Source organism: Coturnix japonica, chromosome 4 (genome assembly GCF_054131305.1).
Source record: "Coturnix japonica strain WE chromosome 4, WE-NBRP24, whole genome shotgun sequence".
Lineage (NCBI taxonomy): Eukaryota > Metazoa > Chordata > Aves > Galliformes > Phasianidae > Coturnix > Coturnix japonica.
Window position 1 is genome coordinate 19,930,899 of NC_140666.1, and position 21,074 is coordinate 19,951,972.

The 21,074-nt window shown below is 38.9% G+C and overlaps 2 protein-coding genes across 3 annotated transcripts in view; one reads left to right on the forward strand and one right to left on the reverse strand.

The window, feature by feature from the left end:
- The window catches only part of LOC107312793 (uncharacterized), a 215,635-nt gene that overhangs the window by 183,642 nt on the left and 10,919 nt on the right, over positions 1–21,074 (reverse strand). Inside the window, exon 1 of one of the 2 annotated variants that reach the window (XM_085546184.1) lies at positions 4,123–4,245. The exons of the other annotated variant lie outside the window; for it this stretch is intronic. Within the exon in view, the coding sequence (XP_085402310.1) occupies positions 4,123–4,210 (88 nt within the window). The 5' untranslated portion in view covers positions 4,211–4,245. Of the gene's footprint in view, positions 1–4,122; positions 4,246–21,074 lie in introns of those variants that run through there. 2 annotated transcript variants of the gene reach the window in all.
- LOC107312756 (homeobox protein CDX-1-like) lies at positions 1,636–13,158 on the forward strand. Its single transcript, XM_015860432.3, has 3 exons — positions 1,636–2,147; positions 10,165–10,310; positions 12,904–13,158. The coding sequence occupies exons 1-3, from the start codon at positions 1,709–1,711 to the stop codon at positions 13,156–13,158; spliced, it is 840 nt and encodes a 279-aa protein (XP_015715918.2). The 5' UTR covers positions 1,636–1,708.

Genomic DNA, 21,074 nt, shown 5'->3' on the forward strand with positions numbered 1-21,074 from the left:
ACACCAAAGACAGCCTCTGCCAACCTCCCATGCTCAGTGTTTTTAAGATACCTGTCAACAACTATGCCATGGTTCTCCAAAAGCTCACAGGAAGCAATACGTATGAGAGTACAAGACTTGCTGAAGTACACAGTAGGAAAATGATAACAAATAAAGAAGTGAGAAAAGAGACAATGATACTAACAGATAAATATATTTCAACAACTACAGTTCATTGTCTTGTGAATACAGCCTAAAGAAACCATTCCCTCACACAAAGAAACGACAGTGTTGTCAGGTGTGTGAAGTGATTCTTCCCTCCTGAGAACCAGGAGGAACCTGTAAGCTTAGAAGGTGTTAAAGTGCAAAAGGCACTCAAAGAAAAAATCCACCTCTGAACAAAGGAAAAGCTCATGATACTTCGCACCTGTTTAAGAAAAAATATTTAACAAATTGGTTTGTTAAAAAAGTGCAATTAAGTACCACATCATTGAAGAAATACGAATGAAAACAGAAAATTCTAAGAGAAAATGTTAAAGTATCTATCTCATAAATAAACAAATTCAGCACCCTCACTCCTGGTTATAGACAACCTCTTAGGAATTTGTTAGTTATTAACATAGGATTGTTCCTAAAATTTAGGAAAGTGTTCTCAGTTTTTTCTTTTTTTTCTTTCTTTTTCTTCCCCCCCCCCCCCCCCCCCCCCCCCTTTTTTTTTTGTGAGCTAAAAAGCCAGTATTTGTTCCCAGATTTCCAAGAAAAGGTGCTACTTACTGTGAACAAACACAGCAATGAGAACAGAAAAACCTTTAGGGAAAACTGCTGCTCATTTCAATATCACAAACAAAACACAAGTATGGAGAAAGTGACAAATTTTGCATTCTCTCAATAACAGATTCTCTTTCTGTTAACATTGTAAGCTAGAATAAACTTCAATCACTGTGGCCAGCAGCCAGCTCATGAATAGGCTCACTAACATCAACAAGACTATTGGTATGAACAAATGCTCAAAATGACTATGAGACTTCTTGTATGCCCTTTGTAATGTTAAAAGCTGTAGGAATACAGTAGCTTGCAAGTGCTCTCCCACATAGTGGAAGAGCTGAAGGCAAGAGGAGCGCTCGTGTGAGAAAGTGTGGAAGAGCTGTAGATAAAGGTTGAATTGGTCCATTGCTGTCAGTTAAAAATAGAGCACTGTCTAACAAAAAACTACCAAGCAGGCAGATCCCAGGCTGCACCTAACTAAAACCTAATGCCTGATGTTAGATTCTGCTATGTACTACTCAAGTAAAGCATTACTTCTACTGTTTGAATAGCATTTGGTTAACTACATATGCAATTCTACTTGAAGAACATGAGATTTCAACCTACATTCAAAAAGTATGGAACCACGATGGTAATACATAAAGGTTCTGTGTGAAAGGAAGCACCAGAACTAGCAGCAAGGTGGGGTTGCCTGCATGGTCAGCCCTTCATTTGAATGCAAATGCAATTTTGGGGCAGGCAGTTATCTGTGACATCAGGCAGGACCTTAGTAAACTGTTACCACCAGCACCTGGTAAAGCCATTGTTAATCATGTGTAGTAAAGGGACATGAGGGCTAGCATGAGTCATTTATAGAGCCAGTCGGAGCTAGAAAAGAGGGAGAAAGAAAGAGGAGGGGAAGAGATCAAACAAACACTGTGAGGAGCAGGATGTCCCAGCAAGACAAAGCCGGGCTGTGAGCATCATGTATGTGAGTTACCTTTTGGATAAAGAGACCAGCATGTATCCAGGACCTGCAAGGTGCAGCAACAACAACCTGCCAGTGCAGAACTTTGTGCCTGCTCCCCCCTACTCAGACTACATGGGGTATCACCACGTGCCAGCTCCAGACAGCCACGGACAGCCCGCGGGAGCCTGGGGACCCCACTACGGCCCCCAGAGGGAGGACTGGAACGCTTACGGCCCGTGCCCAGGGCCCTCCGGCACGGCTGCTGCCGCACAGCTCAGCGGCTCGTCTCCTGGGCAGGGCTCCTACAGTCCAGCTGAGTACAACTCCCTCCATCCCGCTGCACCCGGGGGGTTACCTCCTGCAGGTACCGTTGGCACACAGCAGGTCTCACCCACCAGCCAAAGGCACAGCTCTTACGAATGGATGAGGAAAACGGTGCAATCCACTTCTACAGGTATGAGGGCAGTGAGGAAAGGCTGAGAAGAATTTTCCCTTTTTTTGGGTGGTTGGTTTTGGTTACTGTTGTTTTGTTGTATATTTTATTTTTGCCAGGTTCCATATGTTTTAACAACAAGATTTGAACAAGACTCTTGCTAGCAGTGAACTATTGGTACAATTTTTGGATGCTGTTCTTGATCAGCTGATGATTCCTTATATACCTTCCTTGACGTTCATAGCTGAAGCAAATAAAAAGCAATGCCCTTTGACACTAAAGTATTTTCATTTGAAATTCGTTTTTAAAAAGTTACATCAAATAATTGCTTTTAGCGGGAGTCCAATAGATTTAAAGTACGTCTGCAGAAAGAAATCATGATGAAAACATCAAATCTCTCCACTATCTATGCCTTATTTTCCTTAATTTTTAGGGTAGACATGAACAGTTCAAGTAAAATATATATAGTATTGGGGCTGGAAATAACTTTGTATTAGATACAGCCCCCATAAATCTGAGGACAGTAAAATTGGATGTCTGCAGGATCAAATGCTTTAAGAACAGGAACAATAAGAAAAGACCTGCCACTCTTCGTAGCAGTAACTCAAAATATGCAGGAGTGTAACAATCTCTGGTAACACAATAAGTTAATGCTATGACAGGTCAATCTCTGACACGTGAAAATGGAGGATTGAAACAAAAATCTTCAGTCATCTTTAACAAGTAAAAATAACAAGTCTGAGGAAAAGATTCTCCTTGGTTGTGGGAATTAATGCAAATATATATATATATATATATATATATATATATATATATATATATATATATATACACACATACACAACTGTTAAATACACCAAAAGCATCTCTGTTCCTTGTATCAACAGAAAAAAAATAATGAAACAAGGGAGGGGGAGAAGGAAAGATAGAGGGGCACTGCCTGAAAAGAACAGGGACAATCTTCTATAGGTGTATGTGATCTTCTGAGGTTCTGAGCAGCTTTGACACGCACCAACACCAGTGGGAGTTGAGGATGCTCAGTACCTCCCCCAGAAATGCTCACAGTACCTCAGTGTCACAACTCAGGGAGGTTCCCTTCCTTCCAGACCTTCCTCCCTTTCCCAGGTCAGTTCCCACACATGTTTAAATGGTGTTTTTCAAAGCCAGTACTGAATTAAACTCTGAAGGGAAAGCAATTATTTAAACGTATATTCTACATAAATGAAAGCAACTAAACAACAACAACAAATTGTCTTTGCTAAAATAATGCAGCTATTTTGCATAAGCACACTGAGCCATACCTATTCCTGCTCAATGCAACTTTAGCTCACAGAGAGCCCATGGGCAATACTTGGAGAGAACACATTCTTACATTGGGTGAACAACTATTTTGGCAAATACAAAAGACATGTGTTGCTGAAGACCTTTTTCATTTTAAAATATATATCTCACTGAATGCTACTCAAGAAAAGACAAAAGAGGGCCAGCCTTGCAAAAATGTACTGCTTTCTTCTGCACAGTCCTTATGAACATGAAAAGCTCAGGGACAGCGTGATTTACGGATGGCAACATAGTTGCTCAAAAACCACTACTGTTTCTCTTTACCTCCCTGCCTCTTGCACTTGTGGATTTAAATTGTAGCCTTACAGTTCTGTCTTTTTGCACAACTGTTAGAAATTTCAGTAGAGATTTTGTAAAGGAAAGAAGAATTATTTATGTTATTTATTATCCATTTTTAGTCCCTGTAGAAAAAGATATGAACTTTCCAGAAGATAAAAAAGGCTTAGATTTACCTGATGGCACTAATGCAAATTATAGAAATAAAAAGTATCATTTGTTCATTATGTGTTGCAAAATAATACTTATAGTGTGACTTCTCTATAGAAACGATTAAGGCAAGTAATTTTTGCAAGATGTTCTTGAATGTCTGCAAGTAATGTTGCTCTAATTGTATCCCTTTAGAATCAGATGAGACTCCTTCCGTAGATTTACTTACTTACATGCCACTGGGCAGCAGTTTGACTTGTAACAGCAATAGAAACAAGGCCTAGGAACAATGACATTTCCATCTCCAGGAGTTTCATGGTTATCTTTTCTTGTTGTCGTGCTTCATTGACTCATGACCCGAGAGAGAAGAAAGAAAAACACTTGATTGAAACTTTTCCCACTGCCTCATACCCTACATGTCTTCTCATATTGTTGTTTTTTACACAATTCACCTGGAATGTAAGAAGAAATTATTTCAAGTTAAATTTACTGTATGTAACTTGAAAAACAACACTGAATACAAAACCAGGTCTTCACCTGGTATTAAGCAAAATTCATGAGAATACACTACTTGAAACTACTGAAAGATCTCGGTATTTAATGCAAGACTGTCATGCTGATATGGTGGTACTGGAATGCATTTCCCACATAAAAGACCTAATCAGGCTTTCATCCACCATCCTCCCTGGTTGAAGGATGTATGAATGCTCCTTCTGCAGTCTTGGAACTGGAGGGAGTAGGACTTCCTCCATGTAGGTTGTAATGCCTGCTCACTGCTTCCCTGAGGGTATTCAGGAGACAGGAGAAAGCAAACATGTTCTGACTCAGACCACTTGAATAAAGGACTGGGTATTTTCATCCAAGAACACCAGTGGAAAAAGACCCTTCCCTAACCCTTATAATGCACCTATCTGTCTCAATTGCTATAATACAAAGCCAAAAGGGAAACGAAACCCACAGCTACTTAAAACAGTAACAGAGGTCAGAACCATGACAACTAGAGACAGCAATTCTATGTACACGAAGAGTAATTACAGGCAAATTCTTTGATGAAATGTATAAGCCCATTATTGAATAAATTACAAATCTCCTTATACTGATTTCTGTATTTTTATGGAAGTATGCAGTGCCTTGTGTAGGAGTAACCTTTATTTACAGCCTTTGTGAGAAAACAAAATACATCTGTGTAAACCTGTGCACAGAGTCTAAAGTATGAAGAGGGAACTGGCAGGTAGTTTCAGCAGCAGTGAGAATTAGATGAAAAATATATCTGAAGTTCTGCACTTATCTAATCATTAAAAAGGGAGGGAGCAAGTACAGAAACAGAGGGAAAATAACTGTAAGCAGAGACATCAAGTACAGGAAACACTGTAGTCATTCAGTAAAAATTTACTCTGACAATTTTCCTGGTGGTGCTGTCAGTATCATTACCAAATGCTTTGTAAGTGTAGAGTATCTAGAAGAAGGAAGAACTTGTATCCTCTCAAATGTAAGAAAGAGAAGCAGAACTCTTCAGGAGTCATTGTTGTAAAATTCTGAATGCCAACAGAACATTCACCTGGAAAAAATCCAGGTAATCACTTGCTTTTTCGTTTATACATTCACTGGCAATGTGACTTTTCCTGACCCTGCCACTTAGAAAACTACCTACACTTCCTACATCTTGTGTCCAAACAAAACCCCACAGAGCAGTCTGTCCAGTTGTCATTTAAAGGTGACAAGAATGATTCTGCTTTGGATTCAGTTATCTTCTGTATTATGAAGACGAATGGCTTACACTAACCAAGGACAGAAGCTGGCCAGTGAGCATTACTACAGAACATACTTAACATGGAAAATAATTACACTTTAAATAGAAGTCAGCAGAACAGAGGGAAAACCCTCAAAGTCCAATGAAAGTTGTCAGTTCTGTGATGCTATTCTGTTCCTTTCCCCATGAGTTACCTGAACATGGATAATAAGAAAAATGATCAAGATCCAGCAGAAAATACAAATACAGAATTTCAGCATCACAAACCTCTATGCATCCAACTCGGCAATATTTCTATTCAGCTCATTGAAACTTGTGGCAGGAATGCAATTACTGACACTGTGTAGGGCAGCACCCTCATAACTTCACAGATCTTCATGTGCAGCACGGTGCCCTCCCTTCAATGCATTTATTCATTTTAATTACTTTTGTTTCTCAAATTCAGTAAAATCAGTGAAATTCCCTAGGGTGAGTTTGGACCTTCTGTTTCCTAAATTTTAAAGGGCACGAATATTGAGAAATAGCTCCCTCACAATATAAATAAAATAAAATAAAATAAAATAAAATAAAATAAAATAAAATAAAATAAAATAAAATAAAGAAAGAAGAATACACACCACTGGACTTTGATCTCTAGTGGTCCCTTATTATTAACTCAAAAAACTAACTCTACTCTCTTAAAACTGAGCCACCTTAAAAATGCAGATATTTGGAATATATCTTCAGGCCAGAAAACTATTGCATATTTGAAGTGAACTTATGCTGCCTTTCAGCCATCACGTACAGTTATTAACTCCCTCTGATACAATACTAAGCTATACAAGTGAGATACTGATACTTGTAAGTAGTCTGACACTATTCCGTACAAGGAGATCTCCTGTCTGAGCTAAGGAGCTGCTGGATTTTATGAATGATGTCAACTTAGGTAGACAAGGATATTCCTGGACAGTTAAGAGAGGAGGCACTAAAGAAGGGGCCAGGGACCAGTTCTCATGCTAATTTATTTTACTTTGTAAACTAGTTGTGAGGTCTGACAGTGTTGGTTTGGTTTGGTTTTTTTTTTTTTTACTCCTTTCCTGGGCTACATTGTCTTTGGTTTTGAGGCCTATCTGTCATATTGAGGCAACAGACCCTCTCAACACTTCTCTTTGCTTTGATATGCAGCCTTGTCTCTTCCTTCTCCCTTTTTTCTTCAGGAGTTATATTGCCGGAAAGGGTGATGATTTTCACAGCAAATAAAGAGGCCTTCTTCGAGCTTTATTGTCTTCAGAAGAAATGCTCTGTGAATTTTATGACCAAGGGGAAAGCTGTTCCCTTCCCCCAACTCAGAACTTGGCCAGTCACAAAAATTGCTGAAGAGGGTGTGTGATAAGACAGGATTGTTAAACTTTATCTCACAAAAAAGTCTTCTAAGGCTGAAATATCTTATTTCTCCTTAATCTAAAGGCAGTTTTAAATAATCACTGCCTGTAAAATAGGTTTTTGGCAAAAAATCATGTTCTTAAATAGCTCACCCAACTCAGAAAATCTGCCCCCCTCAACACAGAGGCAGTTTTTCTTTTATTCCACACAGCTACTGATAATCTCCCCAACCACCTGCAGCTCCATGCTATGACTCCCAGAAAATAAATTCCCAATAAAACTGATACTAAGTTGCTGATTAAAGCCATCATCTGTCTTTAATGAAAGATTAACACTGTCAAAAGGTAAATCTTGGTAATTTCACTCACCTAAGTAAAATCTGCAGGACCTCAGTCAACTAAAGGACTGGATTAAAATATTAACCTTTATCACTGGATCATTGCATTTTGTCATTATCTACCAAAGAGATCTGACAAATGAAGAACGTTCTTCTGCTGTCTCCAGGGTGATGCATTAGTTCTGCCTCAGATTTCATTCAGGTAGTACATCTTGAAATAAAATGCATCACTGTAATTGAAATGAGCAGAAGATCAGTAAGATTCACAACAGAACGCCATCTATTCTGTCAATCTGTTTAGTAACAGGCTTTATTGCTGTTAACTCTAGAAAATAAACAAAAAATCCACTCTGCCTTTGAAATGAAATGCCATATGCAGAGTAACTCCAAGACAGCATCCTACAAAGGGATACAGGAGTCCCTCGCAGACATTGGGACTTCACCAGGCCTCACCAAGAGCAAAACAAGGGAAGACCTCAGCAGATCTCAGACCTCTACAGCTCAGATAAGGTTTAAAGCACCTAAAATCAGGAATAGGAAGCTATATCTTGAAGTTTTCCATCTTGTTTTGGCAACAGAAGCACATCTGATATTTGACTGTGACTTCAGAATGAGAATAGAGCTGAAGATAAGATCACCTTTCTCTTTTGTGTTCTCCATCTTAACAACACAAAGGAGACAAATGAAACATCTTAAGCATTTCTGTCCCAAAGAATGACCTCAAATTCTCAATTGAAGAGGAAAAAACAGAAACAAAACAAAAAACAGACTAGAGATCTAAAGTTAAATTATATCAGGTAAAGCATTAAAACACCACAGGTGACCATATGTTAAACAAACAATTTACACTTCGAATGAATGAAAACAAATGTTATAGCATTTATGTGGACTGGGCTAAATAATTGCTTTTCTCCAGAGACTTTAACATTTTCACTGTAATATTGTAGAACTAGCAGCACTTTTCACTTGATTATCTGAGTAAACATACTTGGGCTAATTCTGCCTTTCACTTCAGTTCTACTGATAGAAACACTGCTGAGCTGGGAATGTTTGACCCAGCCAAGGCATAACACTCATAAGAAAATTAACAGAATAATTTAACGGAGTTGTTTTGGCTGCATGAAGGGAGCAGAAACACCAGAACAGGCAACAAACAAAAATGTATACATTCATTTTTCCTACTGAAATATTCCAAGTAAACACACTGATGATCTCATGACAGTTGGAAAATATCTATATCACTGTAAACTCACTATTAATGCACAGTGCTTCCCTAAAGTCAAAGAGCAAGAAGTATGGAAGCTGAATGACCAAGTTGTAATGAACATCTTGTAATGAAAGCTGGGAGGAGTCCCAGAGAAAGCTCATCACAGAGTGAACCAGTCGCTGCCCACAGTCAGAGGTATTTTGTTTATAGCACTGCAGTGACCAGGACTTCCAGTGCTGAACTACTGTGTGTCTAATATCTATACCAACAGTACAGAATGGGTCATCACCTTAAGAACCCTGTTACACATATAGTACCTTAGTGAGCCAAAAATACAAAAATACATGATTCAAGAGAATCTGACTCCAATGGGGTTGTTCTTGCCCATTGGACAGGAAGGTACACAAAGCATAGTGCCACTGTGCAGCACATGGCACAAATCACCAACTACAAATGCGTTCTCTGCCCCAGGAAACTTACAGTCAATATATATACATTTGAACACGTGTCCTGAGTAAAACAGACAAGGAAGCACAAAACAAACCAATGAGTCACTATTTGCAATCACTGTAATATTGGTTTTAGTCCCAAAACAATCTTATCTTTCCAAAATGCAGGGAGACCTTAGGGCAGGGCTCAGAGACCATCATTTTAGGCAGCTGTTGACCTCTGATGTTTTGATTGCCCGAAATGAACATTAACAAGGGTGAATAGGCTGGTGAGAAAGGAAGCATTAACAGTCTTCCTCATTCCCAGTTGTGTTTAATGACTGCCAATATCTGTCCTCACAGCTGATCCTATATGAAATCGATACATTCCAGTTACTTGCATCTATGTTCACTCGCTCATGTTATTTGCTCTTACCTTTTTAAAGACCCAGTTACTGCTGAGCTGTGTCAGCTTCTGTCGGCTGTACCCATAACTGAAACACTGCAGCCATGCTGCCTGAAAGAGAACCAATGGTGCGATTCTAGCATTGTTAACATCCTTTGTTAGATATTGCTTTCCTTTCCTCTTTTTCTATTAACTGCCATTTGAAAATTTATCTCACTATTCCCTGAGATGTGATCAAGGTGTCACTAGATTGTGCTAGACTTGAAGGAAAAACACAGCCACCAAATTGCAGTAACAGCAAGAGCGTTGCATCACTGTTTCTAGCAACAGCATCTGAGGTCCTTTGGAAGCTCTCAGTATCTTCCGTGTAGTAAAACATCACCCACAATTCAACTCTGAATTAAGTAGCAAATAATCGACTTTAGGGAAGAGAACAAAGCAATCCAACACTGCATCAGAACAGAACCCAGGCCTCCTGGCTCCTCATTCTTAACAAGAACAAATTCTCTTTCCCAAATGATAACCCAAGGGTAATAAAGAATACAAGATGCAGTTTATCATCTATTTACTAAGGAGCAAATCCAAAAGCTGAAGATATTACCCTCTTGTGCCGTAAATTGATGCCAACTCCACTGCAGTCAAGGAATTTACTCTGGGTAAGTGCATAGAGAACCAGGCTTAAAATACCCACAAACATCTGTCAAATATAAAGCCAGATATTTTATGTGACTGGAGTTAAAAAATTCTAGGTTGAAGCAATGTGTTCTTCTTTTTAAAACAGGTAAAACAAGAACAAGAGAGAAGTACCGAGTGGTTTATACAGATCATCAGAGATTAGAATTAGAGAAGGAATTTCATTACAACAGATACATTACAATCAGGAGGAAGTCTGAACTTGCTGCAAACCTAAGACTTTCCGAGAGACAGGTAGAGTATGGATTATCCATTCAGAATTTCCTTTGAATTTATTATTGCTGAGGAGGAGATAACCACGCTGGTTAAGAATACAGAAATATTAATACCTCAAAACTAACGTGACTGAATTCTCTTTGTGATTTAGGAACTCATATTATCCAGCTGAATGGCTTGATGGCTTTGTTTGCATTCATTTTGAAATATCCCATCAGCACTAGCTCAGCTTGCACGATGACAGCAGAGAGCTATGCAACTGCACAGAAAAGACAAACAGAAGTCTGACATACAGTCTTGTTCTGAGAGAATATCAACCAAATCCTGTTTTGCTGTTCAGCTGGGTCACTATTAGTAGGGAGAAGCTTTGGCAAACATTTCCAAGTCTTGGTTCCACTGAGGTCAGCAGGAAACCTCAAACAAAGCCGTTCTTAGGAGATATGTAGCTACTGAATATAAGTGATGAATTCCAGTATGTTCAGGACACTGAAGATATTTAGGTCTTGGCTACCTTCTACCTTTTGTTTAAAATTCCCTGAACACTTGCTAACCCTTTCTCTATTTCCCTCCAATCCCTGCAAATTCCATTTCCTTTCCCACAGCTTAAATCCATTCTTCTTGACATAAAGATATGAAATACAATTTGCTCTGGAACAACTTGGTACCACATTCTTCAATCATGTAATTGCTGTGCCAGTGCCGTGTCCTGCTATAGCAAAGCAGAAGCCCCTGGCTCTCGAGCACCTCAACTGACTCATGCCAAGCAAAATAAAGTGCTTGTCTAGATCTCCAGTGTACTCCTAACATGGGATGAGCATGTTCTGTCCCATTTTACTTGGGGGTTTCTTAACACAGTACACAGAAGTAAGCATTGATCTTAAAAGATTCATTGGAAGGACTCTACAAATACACTAACTCAAGGCAGAAGAACAAAGAATGACACGTAAACAAAAAAGGGAAGAAGAAATATCTGATTACTTTTTAAGTGACAAATGATGCACTTCTGATATGGACAGGATACTAAAATAGAGGAGGTGGTGAGGACAAGAAAGAAGAGCTAAAAACTACACTTTGGGATTACTTGCACAACTAAGCAGTGGCAAAAATACTGTAGAAGTATTAGCAACAGTTAAAGAACAAGTCCACACAAGCTATTAGACTAATGTTGCAGATTTGTATTTACTTGTATCTGATAACTGGTATGCAACCTTCAATTGCCTACTAAAACATCACTCTGGATCTCTGCTGCAGGTCTCTACATCTAGTTCAATAATGAAAGGGAATAAAAGCCCTAAACTCAAAGCAGATAATGCTGAACACAGAGGGCAATTCTGAATCAGGTATTAGTTTAGTTTTTAGATAGCTTCATCACTTCATATATTCTGGCAAGAGATGGGAAAAGCTTGATTACCACAGCACAGTCAGAATGTAGGATATTCGAGGCAGCTTTAATACAACATGAACATCATTTGCTACTGAAGTGATATTTCAGAAACTAAGACAACAAAATGAACTGCCACATGTTTGAGATGACTGCCTGGGGCTCAACAAACTTGGGGTCAAATTTCTACAAGCTTTATGTGCATCCAGAATGTTCACATTCCAATGGAAAATGGGTATAATAATGGCTCAAGAATAAGTACACTGAAACTGTCACAGAGTCCCCATGATGTCTTGAGGGACTTCACCATTAGATTTATTTTAATGGCTACAGATATTACCACTTTTTCCAGTTTTTCCTTCTTTCTGATTGTCAGTTCTCTCTCTGCCAAGCAGCTAGAAAGTAAAAGAATAGCCACAGAATAGTCCTTTTCACACCTGAACTAATTCTGCTGCATTTTCAATTGAACACTGTCAGCTCCATCTCGCATCCTCACCTGTTCTGTCCCAGTCAAAATCCATCTATTCTTCAATAGTTCATCTCTTCTCAAAGATTGCATTTCTATGACAGAGCAATGACTAAGAAATAAAGTCATGGTCTGCATGGGAAATAACAGATTTTGGCTTCATCTACACGTGCAAGAAAAAGTGCTCAGCTACTAAGGCACCACTTCTATGATACTCTGAAATTACACAGACCTACAATAGCACACTTGTGCATTTCTGCTCAAAGGTATATTGCCACTGACTTATGCACTGTAGGAAAGGAATTAATATTCAGCATGCAAACAGGAAACCTTTTCTCAGTTCATAGCCAACAACAGGCTTTGAGTCTCTCTGACTTAGAGCTGTCAAAGTAAAGATGCTTTCAAACTGTTTTGGCCACCACTGTGATGCATTAGGTTCTATTCTACTTTGTACCAAAACAAACAAACAAACAATGACAGCAAAACCAGAAAGAATCAAACTCCTTTCACAAATACTTTCTAGGAATAAATCACTTTAAAAGCTACTTATCAAACAAAATACTTTATTATCACACAGGATAGATTATATATGTGGGAAAAAAATACATAAAAACAAGCCAAGAGCTCAGTTATCCCAGTTTGCTACTGCTTTTCTCACTGGTCCTCATGCCGTTGATTTTCTCCTATGCCCCTTGACTACATACATAAAGAACCACACTGCATTCTATTAACAACTGTAACAATTTTCCTCTGCTCCTCTGCAGGTAAAAATCTGGTTCCAGAACCGTAGAGCCAAAGAAAGAAAATTAATGAAGAAGAAAATGACTCATTTTGATGGCAGCAATCTTGGCTCTATGCAGAGTGACTCTGGCTCAGTGAGCCCAATGCCAGCTCCTGACCAACAGACTCACTCAGAAATGCCCAGCTCTTTGTTTCCTCCTCCACCTCCTCCTGCTCCGCTTCCAATGAACGGCCTGCAGCACACTGGGAACCTGCAGCAGGTGGTGGCCTCTCAGTAGGACTGGCTGAGGAGCTGCTGCTTAAATGAACACTATGAACTCCCGGTACACATAGCACTACAATATGAAAGAGGACATCTGCAGCTGTTTTCTGGGGTCCCCAGCATGACACAGTTCTGTGCACATAAGCTTCAAGTTCAATAAATCAAGAGTCACTTGCCGGGTCTGCAGGATAGTGCAAGCTCCCAGTGGCACTGGAACTGCTGTGTGCCAGGAGTCCTGGCTGCAGAGAGCCTCACAAGAGACCACCACAAGGCAAGCATCCCTGCAGCAGATGGGCAGGCACTGGGGAGGAGCTGAGCCAAGGGCTGGAGTGGCCACTTTTGTATTCCGAGAACAAACAAAAGCACGGAGGAGGCTATAGGCAATATGACACTGCTGAGGCTGTGATGGCAGCTTAATGCAAGTGCTCTGTCCCCCGCCCCTAGGTAAAGAGTGTATTCCTTCTCCTTCCATCTCCACACGGGTTCCATGTACTAACCTTGCTTTCATCGACGTTACACATGGACCTCGATAAAAGAAAACCTGGCTTAATTGTCTTGACTCGCTTGATGGAAAGCCTGAGATGTGGTGGTTTCAGGGTAAAGGTCATGGATGAGCTTTTTGGATTTGTTTTGTTTTGACAGGTATGATTTCCAGTGCTTCCTATACTGGCATAAACACGCATGCATCAATCTTAACATAAATGATTTGAAAACATTCTGGAAATATCAATCTTGGCCTAAGTTCATTTTTGGTGGAGACTGCATTTTGTGAGACTGCATATCTCCCAGATAAAGATGCAATAATTGCATTCAACTAGTTTTATATTTGAAGTGGTTTTCAGACCTATTGTGATACTAAAAAAAAAAATAAATTTAAAATGTGAAAAGCTAAATTAATAGAAGACAAAGCAAAAATACTTTACCTGGATTTAAGATCTCGCCAATTTCTAAGTGGGCACGTAATACTAATCTCCTAAACCCACATCTGAGAATCTAAATGGGAGCTTCCAATTCCCAAACGCTGATCCCTTCCACACTAAGCAGACTTGGGAAGATAATCGCTACTTAGGAATAATCTGGATATCTGCTTCCTGGGTTGACTACCAATGACACATACATAATCTCTGCCTGCAAAGAGACCGTTTTTGAAGCACTCAGGTAATTTGGGAACTTATACTCCCCTTTGCCAAAAGCTATTTAGAAGTTTAGGATGCTTATCCTCACGAATTTCCATCGAAGCGTCCTCCTAAATATCTCCAACACTGTTACAAATAAGACTTAGGAACATCAAGTCATTTCGGCACTACGTTCTTTTTTTTTTTTTTTTCTTAATTATAACAAATAGTACTATTAGATCATCAAATGTAGGTAATGTAAAGTTACTTTGTATATAGAGAACATAAAAATAAATGACGTTTTCAATAATCATTTGCCAATGTGATATTAGCTACTGTAGAAAATGAACATAATTTTCACGAACATTCTGTTACTGAACTGCAGCATCAAGTTGAAAAGCAGGGAGATGCTTAGAAAAAATACAGTGGAAAAACCAGGCTGACTCGGGGAGATGGCAATTTTCACTCACTCTCTCTCTTAATTTTACTTAGAATTTTCTGGTTGTAACAAGGACGGCACGAAAGGAGAATAAACTTAAAAGGGATGCACATCTACACTGTAAAATTCCCACATTTTCCTTCCATTGTGCTGCTAGAAAGAGTACTTTGAAGCTTTGTGTTGGTAAGATAAGCCAAACGAGATGAAGAAACTCAATTACAATACAATTCGAAGTTCAGCAACAGAAAACCTTCTGCTGTTTGTCACTTATTATGAAAAGCAGAACTTAACAAATAGCACTTATGAACAGGAGTGATTTAACATCCACATTGATGAGCTCAGCCGTCAAACTGAAACGTTGATTTCCTAAAGAGATACTTCCTGTATAGGTCTAAAAGAAGAATCCATTGGAAATACATAGAACAGCCATTTTGCCTACAGAGGGAAACGCTACAGATATTTTGCATGCAGTTCATAGGCATATTTTAACTTAACTGATACTGAAGAAGGTTCAAAGAGATAAACAATCTCAATTTGGCCAATTAAACAGAATTAAGGTTACATACCAAAGAAAAATCAGTAAAAACATACAGATATACAACTTAAAACTTGTCAGAATACAGAAAGCAGCTTTGTTTTTTGTAATGCTATACAATAATTTGATACCTAGTTCTACCTCAATGCACTAGGGCCCCAGGATCGAGTTCACTGCTAGTTTTAATTACACTTGCGTGACATTGTTTGATTTTGTAACTGATTTTTTTTTACATAATATATTCTTAAGACATTCTTTAAAACGATAAGAAAATAAATCTGAACACAACTTCTTTCTCTTTAAAATTATTTAAACGTCATTCAAAGAGTGAGGGATCTGGCAAAATGACCCGTTTTATCTTGTTTACATGTAAAAGAGTTATTGAGGAAGATAAGTGACTACTTTGAAGATCTGCCTCATTTCTGCCCCAGTTTGCTGAAAGCATGCTTGCTATAGGTTGCTATGTGTTTCCAATCCGAAGTTGTTAAGTACACAAAATAAGGCTGGATTTTATTTGCAGAAGCACATGTTCAAAGGTTAAAATTTATTGCTCCAAAAGCAGTATCTATAATCCAGGGCAATACCTTAGGGATTATTAACCCTCTAGTTACGCCAGTGACTGTTTTAAGTGGTTTAATTAATTATTTTTTTTTTCTTTAACTTACTAGCAATCTATTCAAATAAGTATTTTCCAGTGTGCTTTAACCTTTTAAAAAGTCTGCCAAAAAATAACCACAGTAAGATATTTTTCATTAAAAAGCTTATAAAATACTGTTGTGTAGGTAAACTAAAAATGAGATGGATCAAGTTGGAGGCAATTAACTGGAAGTATTTTGGTCCAACATTTTGAGTCACAGAATACCTCTGAATACTACTTACTTCCCTTCCAACACTGGGCATATCATGTAACCTATCACTTTTAGCACATCTATAAAACTAGGGACACTAAAGCAGAGTTGCTGTGAAGATTGATTGGATGTAAGCAAAGTGCCTTGAAGAAGAAAAGCACACCGTGAGCTACATCACAGGGATATCTAAGCCCTTAATCCTAATTGTGATTAAAGCAACGATCAAGGTATATGCAATTTACAGATATTCACTAAACTCTAAACCCCATTACCCAGAAAGAAGCGTATAGTACAAAAAGAACACACCAGGCAGGATCTCCTACAAAAACTTCATGCAACTAAGAAAGCTATACAACTCAAAATGACATTTCCAAACAAAAGAAAAAACACCCTTCAGATTGACAAAGATATTCATTCCAGATGTTAACATGAAAAATAAAAATCATGCTCCTACTTCAAGCATCCTTATTCAGTTTGAAGGTGTAGTACAGGCTCACTCCAGGCCACACTTCTACATCCAGAGCGTGCACTGAGATGGTGCATCTCTGAACAACTCAGATGGCCAGTCACATTTTGGAAGTGGTACTGGATGTTATTAGTGGGACTCAAAATTGTGTTGACACCACTATTAAAGGAATAGACACTCTTTTAATGGTGCAGATGTTTCCCAGCCATTTTCATGATCAAAGAGCACAAAAAACTTTTTTGTATATTTTGTAATGGACCATTCTGTGAAGTTTCTCAAAATGGAGAGGCTTAACTTAGATTTATCCTTCAGGTACTTGGTCCTCCAGGGCAGGAAGGACTCGATACACACGACCTCCTACCTGAGAGCAAGGAAAAACAGTTAAATTTCTGTGACAGAAAAGCTGGTCTGCCAGGAATATAAGCCACATGTATAGCAAGAATTGTAAACAGTAAAAGCAGTCAATTCCTTTGTTTCCTAATGAAAAACAAGGACCACACTCTAGGAACTCCCAAAGGACTAAATACTGAGCACCCAACAATCCCCATCTAGCTGTATTCAAGTCAGGATGAATTAGCTACAGTTAGTGGGAACCCCACACCACAGGTTCAAAAAGGAAGCCAGGTATCAACAGAGGATCTGCTGTTGTTACAACTCTGCTAAAAAAGATCGATATAACCTGCATTTCACATACAGGATCTTTAAAACCTGCTGCACTCAGACAGTTTGCTGAGCAGTAAGGCACAGTTTCATTACTGTTTGTATCGATTTTGTAACAGATTTTAACTCGTCTTGATTTCAGATCAGAAGACCCTCTTTCCATTCCACTCTTCCCTAGCACATGCAACACTGGTGCGGATCATACATGACATGTGAGGTGCCAGCAAAAAGCATTCCCAAGCCCTCCATTATTGATGTGTTACTGGAGTGGTCCCCTGGAGGCAAGGAAACAAACATCTGTTCCCAGCACCTTAGCTAGGATGAGGCTCACAGAGCTCGTATACTTCCTTCTCCTCAGAAACATTACCCCAGAAAGCAGATTGCACACAGTTTTCAAGTGTCAGAAATACATTTCTTATCTTTATATACAAAGGAGAATGACTTCGTGAGTAAGCACTCGCAATATGCTTATAAAAGCAATCGCAGGTATCAGCACCTTTAATTCATATATCATACAGGTCAATTTTAATCTACCGGTATTCCATGAAATTACAGCTATAACACTTGCCATTAAAACACCTTAACCACATATTTGTGGTTACACTGTTATTGCTGGCTTTGGAAATGCTCTTTAGAATAGCACCCATATTATGGTACACCATCGACGCTGCCTGTGAAAATAAAACTGTTATGGTTTCAATGGCTATGACTACACTTGTTTATATGAGAATTACCAAATTTTCATCAACCCCTCGTTAGAAAACCAGACCATTCTCTTCCCCAGAGAGTAAATACACATAAAGGACAAGGGCAGCTCTGAAAGTAATGCCTCTTATTTTTATTAGATTGGCCCACAATGTCGGAGGAGCATGTTGATGGTACAGCAGTACAGGTTGAACCTTCCCACCAATATTCCTTTACATTTTGTTGCCGTGTGACAGATGGCAGCAGAGGGGCAGACTGATACAATGGCATCTGACATGGAAGTGCATATGAAACAAAATTTCTCCATGCAGAAAAAATTGCACCCATTGACATTCATCAAAGCTTGCTTTGGAAACCAAGCAGTGGATGTGAGCACAGTGAAGCATTGTGTGGTGCATTTCAGCAGCTACGTGAAATACAAGCAGTGTTCTGGATGGCCAGGCAAGTTTTTGCAAGTACAGCGCGCATGCTCTTGTTTATTGCTGGTGAAAATGCATGAGGTAATGGAGGTGACTATGTTAAAAAAACAGGGGGTCTGTAGATGAGAATTTGCTCTATGAGATAGTATTATCATGCACTTTGTATCTGTTGTAGTTTCCATGGAAGCAAACAGAAGGCATTGCTTTCAGAGCAATCTATGTATATTTAATTTTACGAGTAAGTCACTTCATTCCAACCAAAAGCTCAGGCAATTCCCCATGGGCACTGGCTAAATTAGACATAATATTTTGATAGTTGGAGTAAAATGAGAAGTTACTACCTTGGAGCTCAGTTCTCACTCCAGCCGCCAGTGTCTCTATAGCAAGCCAAGCAGTGCAACAGCCTTGCTGCCAGTACCTTACCAATGATTCCTATTCTGCCTTTTTGCTGAAAATTGTATAAATATAGCATCTGTATGGATGGGACTCCTAGACAAATAACCTATTGCCTCAGATCAGCTTCTCCTTTTCTATCATCCCAGAAAGGCAAAGAGTGACCATGGTAACACAATTGTCCCACAACCACTTGGAACAGCCATAGGCAGCACACTGACCCTTGCTCTCCCACCATCAGCTCACTGCTGCTCCATCACAGTGCAAATATGGAGAGGGAAAAGTGTTTCTGGAACTGCAGAGTGAGGCACTGCTACACTGATGGTGATGCAGCTCTGTGGCTCTGAAGCTAATGATAGGGTGGATTTGAAAGGAATGACATATGGACAGTAAGAAATTACTCCTGGGAAGGAAGATCTTGATTACTAGTCAGTTAGCTCTCAAAACCCATCAATTCCAAAATTATGGTATCCATAAACTACTAGACTGTGAAAAGATGTGCTTCCTTTCTAATGATCCACACAGTTCTTTGATACAAAATGGGAGACATAAGAGCCAGGTTGTGGGAGATGATCTGAATGCTACCGTTTTAGTTATCTTAGTCTCACTCCGGTGTTAAAAAAATCTGCAGTCTTACCCAGCAATCTTATCCTTCTATGTAAATCTTTTTAAACAAAATGCCTTATTCAAAGTTTACTATTGTCAACCGATATCAAATCAGTGCAGCAATTCGTGATCGGTGTATCTTGATCTAATTACTTTCTGGAAAGAATCGAAAGAGATCTAAAGAAATTTCAGATAATGGAACAGGCAAAACAAGAAAGGGAAAGGAGGAGCATAAACAAAAGATAAAAGAAGAACAAGGAATGAAGGATAAGGTTCTGAGATACAAAAAATAGGATCAAGTGATAATGAAGTTGTGGTGGTATGAGGAGATGCATAAACAAAGGAAGGGAGTTAAAAATTAAGTTGTTAGTAAGTATATATATTATGTGTAATACTTTCAGGATAGGAAACAATATCTTGTTTAAGCTGAATGATGCTCACTGAGTCCATATATTGTCCACATATGTTCTTTTTATTTTAAATAAGGAACTCATCATTGACAGGAGTCTTTCTCCATGTCCATAATGCAACTTTCCTCAGCATTACCTCATAGATTAAGAAATAAATCCATAAATATATAAAAAAATAACCTTAGAGACCACAGCATTTATTAAAAAAAGGTCTTAAAAAAAAATAGAGGAATCCTTCCCCTAAGTACATAGAATCCCTTGGTACTGAGATTAGAAGGGATGTGCGAGTACAAGCAGTGTCAGAATTCAAAGGCTGCTGAATGAAGATCCACACCTTCATAAAGGGAAACAAGCCATTACAATTTGCACCTCTTTTGCAAGCATGTCCCCCGACAAACAGCTCATAGCAAAGAAATTAATCCACAATAAAAATCTGATATCAAAGGCACTCTACAAATTGTAATGAGGCAATTCTCAAGTCATAAAGAGCAGCCTAAGTCTCCCACATTAATACCTAACACTAACATACAACAACAGATTTGGAATCATTCCTCTTAGTAAAAAAGCTCACCTGCACGGTGCTAAGTGTCAAGCACGCAGCAAACACTATGACCTCTGATGCAGCCACTTCATGCCACTGTTCCAGCTGCCACCACTGAACAAACTACACACAAGTTCCAGAGGGAGGCCTTTCAGACACATAAGAGTTGCCATCAGTTTGAATCAGAAGCCAGCAATATTACTGACACCAATCCAAGACTTTCTTCACGGCTTTTCTGTCATTTGCTTTACATTTCTGCTACCGTCTTTGTCAAGAAGATTTATCGTCTACTAAAATTTATCAATATGAAACAGCCAAGAGATCTCCTTAAACCACCACATATGGGGGGAGCATGAACCTACCTGTGGCAGACAGAGTTTTAGTTACTCTTGTGCTGGAAAACTTACAAACATCAATAACAAGTGGAAAATTTTTCTAACAGTTATTATTCGAATTGACGGCATCCATTAATAAGAGAACTTAAAATGAGATTTTGGGGCATCTGAGAAATTAAGAGAGAAATAGATTTACTAGCTGGTTGAAAACATGTGACAAAAAAGATATGTATATTCCAGAAAAAAAAGAAAATCATTTAAACTATAATAGTGCTTTATGGTGTTTAGACAACTTTCTTTTCCAAAAGGTCTATTTCCTATATTCCAAATACAAGCAACAGTTGCATCATGTTACAGGAGTGGAATCACTGCTGAATATCAGTGCAGGGTAATGGGATAGATAAAAGTTCTCTAAAAGAGAAAGCACCAGAACTAGCAGCAAGGTGGGGTTGGTCAGCCC